Source organism: Neolamprologus multifasciatus, chromosome 22, assembly GCF_963576455.1.
Source record: "Neolamprologus multifasciatus chromosome 22, fNeoMul1.2, whole genome shotgun sequence".
NCBI classification, from domain to species: Eukaryota; Metazoa; Chordata; class Actinopteri; order Cichliformes; family Cichlidae; genus Neolamprologus; species Neolamprologus multifasciatus.
The window spans coordinates 4,214,995-4,221,602 of record NC_140459.1 but is presented as its reverse complement, the minus strand read 5'-3'; the positions used below and the strand labels follow the sequence as shown (position 1 = coordinate 4,221,602).

The following is a 6,608-nucleotide window of genomic DNA, read 5'->3' as shown; positions in this document are numbered from 1 at the left end:
GTAACCAGCACTACATATTCAGTGCCACACCTCAGCGTATGTTGTTGTTGTTTAGGCTTTTTTATGTTTAAAGGTTTCTGATTGTGTTGTTCTGTGTTTCTTTTAGCTGCTTCTGTTCTGAGAAAGAACTTTTGATATTGTTTACATTTCTTCGGTTTTGCTTAATCATGATTATTGTTCTGTTAAGCCGCCCATCTGTTGCTTCAGTGACTATTTCTTTGTTTCCCACCTGTAGTATGCAGTTGAATTCTGCAAATGTGTGTTTGAAAGCAGATTACTTCACTGTCTGAAGCTCGATTTGTAACACAGCATAAATATTACACCACATGCTGTGACCTCTGCTGTAGCCTGACATGCACGCTCCAAGAAAAGCAGCTACATGTACACAAAACAGAATGCTGTGGTGAGCATATTATTATGTACACCTGATTATTACAAGGGTAATGCCCCTGCATGCATTTTCTTAATTGCTTATCCAAGTTAGGGTCCCAGGAGGCCTGGAGTTGTTGTTGTCATAGAGCTGGACAGGTTGGCACTGCGTCACAGGGATCCTGCAGAGAGAAATTATAGCAGCAATGGCTAATATGTTTAAAAATGTTGACATACACTCATCTGAACTTTTAGGTGCACCTTGCTAGTACTGCATTAGACCCCCATTTACCTTCAGAACTGCATCAGCTTTCCACAGCATAGATCATGTGACTCTCCGATGTGTTTTCTAATCTTCTATTGTCCAGTTTTGGTGAGCCTATATGAGTTTCCTGTTCTTAGCTGACAGGACATGTTTTCTGACGTCAGCAGGGTGTTTCTCACCCAGAGCTGGTCATCTTTACGTCACTGCCTGAATGCACCGAGTTGCTGCCATGAAACTCACGGTTTAGATATTTGCATTGACAATCAGGTTTACAGGCATGCCGAACAAACTCACTTGTTCCTCATTTTCATTCTAACATTTCAGGTCTTTGAGCCAGTTTTTTTTTCTTTCTTTTAAAGCGTTTCATTTGTAAAGAAACTAATTTCCCAGGGTTTATTTCCTCATTCCAGTTTGAATAACCCAGTTTCATGTGTGACTGGAGAGCAGAGCAAACCAGTTCAGCCATTATAAGGCTCTACAGGGATCAGCCTTAAACCATGCTGGAGTGTGGTTACTGCTGATTAACACATGAGACGATTTATCTTTTGGTCCCTTCCTGCTGAAAGGATCATTTTAATTTCTGTGCTTAAACAGTCTCCGTGTAAGGAGCTAACAGATCGAAGAGTTTTTCTTTTCTTTCATCTGAGTTTTGAAAAGACACGTTGTTATTGTGCATGTTTTCACAGAATTTGCATAACAACGAAACAAATTAAACTATTTAGCATTCACCGCCTGTTCTTTAGCACTGAAAACACAAAGCACTGACCTCCAACACTGATCATTAGACTTAGGCAGTCAAAATTAGCAGCTAGCTAATTAGTGGCATGTTTTAAAAACTGCATCTTATTTACAAAAACCAGATCTCTTATACTGTTGGATGGATTAGTAACATCTAAACTCAAGGTTGAATGACCAGGAATCCCCTCCTCCAGCATACAGCTTCTCCCTTTTCATGACCTGGTTGACCTGCAGCTCTTTAAATGTTGAGCAACAACTATACAGTTCAGTTAGCATATTATTCACTTGGTATTTAGTCCTTCTCATTAAATCTGAGTTCATTTTACAGATAGCTCGGAGAACTGCAGGGGTAACCCCAGCTGGAACTATTTGTGTTTGTGTGTGCGGTGTGAATCCATGCCTTTCAGTGTTTGTGTGTAAGCGCGTCCTGGCTGTGCGTCCACAGCAGTACTGGTATTGCTGAGACAGACGGTGAGCGGGTGGGTTTATTTTTGGGTCAGTGACAGTGTGTCAATGGCTGCAGATGCGTCGGAAAGGAAAGCTCTTAGATACAAGCAAACCCTGGTCAGTGTCCCTTCTCTTTCACTTCTCTTTCGCTCTCTGTCTGTCTCTGTCCTTGTGCCATGTCTACACCGGCCTCGATGTTTCATATCTGGCATGCGTCTGCAGTTTTGTTGTGGGAGTCCTGCATGACGCACCTGTATCGTCCACACTAATCCGCGTCCTTGTGAATGAACAGCATGTGACAAGGTGATGTGTAACAGCGGTGTCAAACACACGGGCGTGCAAACAGGTGCTCAGATGCTGTGCAGCTCCTTCGCCCCTGATCGTGGCGTGCACTTACGCACTGTGACGCTGTGTCGCTACTTGTTTCCTGCCGTCTCTGCTGGCCACCTGTTTGCTGCCCTCTCTGTGCCTCGCTTCCTAAGCCCTGCTTGGTCTTTGCACATGTGGGACAGGCTTCTGTGACAAGTGTATGACTCTGCATGTCAACAGTTTCTGTGTATTAGGGGGTTTTGTGCGTGTACATGTGTGTGTCCCAGGTGGTTTTCCATATGTTTCCAAAGAGGAGAAACCTGACCGTGCATTTGCATTCATGTAGCTGCTCGTGTCTTTTGGGACAAAGCAGTGTGAAGAGCGTCTCTCAACATCTGGCGGGTTTTCATTACAGCGTTGAGAGGTTCTGTTACACAACTCTGAATCGTCTTTTTCTTGTTGTTGAGTTGTTTAGGAGACCAAATAACTGGAAACATTTTTGTTTGTTGTTTTGTTGTTGGTGTTTTTCTTTTCTTAATATCTGATTGTTCACTGTTAGCTTGTTATTTCTATTGAATAAATATTTTTTTACATCTACAATAATAATAATAATAAGTTTAGCTTTTTGAGGTGGATCTGTGACACTCTATATTTTTACTGTGTGACTTTAGCAGAGTGGCTGTCATTGATTCATAGCTGATTCATTGATTCATGTCATAGGTCTTGGCCTTGCTGTAGCTCATCAGTTCATCCCCTGTCTGAACCAAGCTGTTCGAGCTCCCTTTCCTCTCTTTGTATCATCTAAAGCATCTGGACCTTTCACAGAAAATATGGCAGAAAATAAGGAAAAGCATGGTGGGAAAAAGTGCATTGTTTTTCTTCTGTTGTAACGGACAGGCTGTAAAACCTTTTTTGCGCCACCAACCGGTTTATGTCCGACAATATTTTCACGGACCGGCCTTTAAGATATTGCGGATAAATACAAAAAAATAAAACTAGTACCGCTACAAAAAAAAGAAAAAGATTTATTTATAACTAGGGCTGCCACGATTAGTCGACTAACAAAATCGTCGACGACTGATTTAATAGTCGAGCGTCGTTTGAAGCTTTGTAAGATCACAAAAGACGCAGGAATAAGTAGTAGGATTTAAGAGTGTAATAACGGACTGAAACAGAAGATGGCAGCACTGCATGTACAAGGATGCCAGCTGCTGTTAAACCCCGAAGAAGAAGAAGAAGCTCTGTCCCAGAATTCATAGCGCAGCCCAGCTCAGTTTACAACAATGGCGGCAGCTAGTTAGTTTTAATATTACTCTTATTATTCTTTCTGGGTCACAAAATAAACGTTTAACATATTTTCAGGCGAGAATGTAGCTGTGTAAACCTCAAATATCTGCTCAGTTTATCAAGACACCACATATTTTCAAAAGTGCTCCGACGTTTTCGGAGACGTCTGTTAGCCACTAGCTCGATAGCTAGCCGGGGGCTAGGCTAACTAGAGCCGTGAGAACACCGGACTCCCGGCAAATAGTTTTCAAACCCACCGCCGTCTTTTGCTACTCAGGTTAAACATGATAAATAAGTCACTTAGATAACTTAAAAATGTTATTGTTTGGATTTTTTTTAGTATTTTATTTGTTCCTGAGTAAATCGGTTTGGCTTTTTAGTTAGCACTTACCTTAAACACTTAAAGCTGTAAGCTAATGATAGTTATATAAGAGCAGATGCTGCTGGTGCAATAAGCTGTACGTTTTACGTCCAATGGATGATGATCTGATTAGTCGACTTATCGCAAAAATAATAGGTGACTAGTCGACTATCAAAATAATCGTTTGTGGCAGCCCTATTTATAACACATAGGAAAAGACCCAGGGAAGCCGAGTTAACGCTAAAATGATAACAGAATGATGATAAAAACCGATAAAAATCCTGAAAACCATAAATTTCACACCCGAGCCTCAAGGCCCGTGCATGGCCCCGGACCACGGACCGCTACTGTAAACGATAGTTATGGTTTAATTGAATCATTTATTCTAAATGATTTTTGATTTTTAATGAAATTGAATAATATAATAATAAGAAAAGTTAGAAGCCCTGGTGCCCAACTGGGAAACAGAAATCTCCCATGCTGTTACTGACACATGCATGCCACATTATACTGGTTTGTGAAGCGAGTGGTACACATGAGTTTCAGTGTGTTAAGAAGAGAAATGTTAAACTCTTTTTGGCTTTAGTTGCCAGGATAACAGTTTAACAGTCTTTAAACATCATAAATGTTCATTAGGTAACAAACAGTGGAACATAAGAGTGACAATTGCTGAGAATATGCCTTTGTACACTTATCCGTATACTGAAAATTGTTATGATGAATCCATGAATTCGATTTCATGCTGTATTAGATGGAAATGAACATTCTTTGCTTTCATAAATAATGACTCCTTTAAGTGACATCACAAGTTTTAGAGATAGCTTGTTTTTTTTTACTTTACACTGCTGAATATTTAAAGCCTATCAAAGTAGGATTGAAATCCTCACACTCTCAGACTTTTCTGAAGGTCTATTTTATTTATACTTTCTGTATTTTTGCTTTGTGTACTTGTAAGACACTCGTCCGTGAAGCTGCCTTTGATTGCAGTGCTGTCTTTTTAATCTCCTGAGTCATTTTCCTGCTTAAATTATGGTTAGTTAAAAGCAAATAAAAAATATATATTAAAAAAATCACTCTGACAGACTGAGCCATACAGCAGCACTCCTCAGTGGTGTTGAGAGGCTGGAATGTGAAGGCTGGTGATCAGAGTGACCTATAGAATTTAATGGCTGTTGAAATCGTACGCCTACGCGTACCTGAGAGAGTGCAAAGTTATCTAATCTGTCATGTGTGTGTTTGTGCGTTTGGATACTATGCAGGCTTTGGTAACATCTTCCCCATTTCTTATGTGTCCTTTTTTAAATTTGATAATAAAAAAACTCTGACAGCGATTTCTTACAAACAGGACACGAGAGCTGGCAGTCATGCAGAGAATGCGTGGAGTTAAACCGGCCTCTATTTTAGAAGCGCTTCATATGCGTCGCCTTTGACTGCACATGACGACATATAGTGGCTTAACTCACATTGTTATATAAATCCCTCTCTGTACAGACTGCTCATGATGTGACATAATTCAGTTGGCAAAAATATTAGTAAACTATCCAAAAAGAACAAAAAAACTCTAATTATCTTCCAGAGCAGTGTGGTTAGAGATTTATGGTTACCTGATTTTCTTTTTTCTGTTCTGTTTATGAAATGCACAGAAAATATGAACATTTCATTGAGTTTCTTTTGCAATATGTGTATAGATAATCAGTGGTTAGCACTGTTGTGTCACAGGAAGAAGATCCTAGCTCCATCTCTGCTCCTCCGTCTGGCCTGGTTTTCCTGTGTGTAGTCTGCATGTTCTCCCCGTGTTTGCGTGGGTTCTCTCTGGGTTCTCCAGCTTCCTCCCACAGTCCAATTCTAAATTAGATATAGGTGTGAATCTGAGTGTTTATGGTTGTCTATCTCTGTGTTAGCCCTACGGCAGGCTGATAACCTGCCCAGGGTGTACCACGCCTCTCGCCACGTGACAGCCCGTCCACAATATGATAGGTGCCCCAGTTCCAGTCTGTCCTGGCTGGCCCTACCAACTCCTTATTATAAGAAGTTAAGTTGCCACTGTCCAGCTGTAGGTACTTCATGCCAACAAGCAGTAACAACAGATCAAAAAGGCTTTTGTCCCATTTAAAATATTTGCCAAGTTAAGAGGTCAGTCTGACTAAAAAAGCTGGACTCTGTGTGCATATATGGTGATGACCTGTCAATCACAAAGTAACCACACTTATAATCAGCCAAGGTCTGGCATGGCATTCTCTATAAATGTTATATAATTTCTTAAATGAGCCTGAAAACTAACCACCGAGCCCATGAGCTCATTAAGAAAGTGTTTACTGAGGTCATAAATCAGTGCAGAAGTAGTTATTTCTCTATTGATTGTTATTTTTGTCGCTCCCTGTTGGCTGTTTGAAATATTGCATTTTTTTGGCAATTGTCCCACTTTTCAGACCCAGAGGTACGTCTGTCTTTGATATACTGAGTGTTTTGGAGCAGTTTTAATCCCTTCATACTTCCTTTCGACGTATTCCCAAAGCGAAGAGGACCCACAGAGTAAATGAATGTGAGACATAGGAAAAACCGTGGAATACGATGAGGCATTGAAATGTACGATGGTAGGAGAGAGGTGTGGGAAGTGTAATGAGGAATATTGGATCACACTGGTCCTAAATTTAGCCCAGAGTAGTGTTTCAGCGGCAAAGAGAGAGAGAGTGGTGAAGAAAGGAATAAGAGTAGGGTGCAGTGAAGGAAGGGGGCACAAGTGATTAGTGCAGAGTAGAGTTTCAGTGGTCAAGAGGAAAACAGGAAAGAGGTAAAGGTGTCAGATTTCTGACAACATACAGTACTGCGCAC

General features: G+C 40.8%; 1 protein-coding gene across 1 annotated transcript in view; it reads left to right on the top strand.

Annotated features, from left to right (window-relative positions):
* Positions 1-6: 6 nt before the first annotated feature.
* Positions 7-6,608, top strand: part of LOC146492673 (chloride channel protein 1-like) — an 86,425-nt gene continuing 79,823 nt past the window's right edge. The window contains exon 1 of the mRNA XM_085148352.1: positions 7-1,936. Coding sequence (XP_085004478.1) covers positions 1,886-1,936 — 51 coding nt within the window. The 5' untranslated portion in view covers positions 7-1,885. The remainder of the gene's footprint in view (positions 1,937-6,608) is intronic.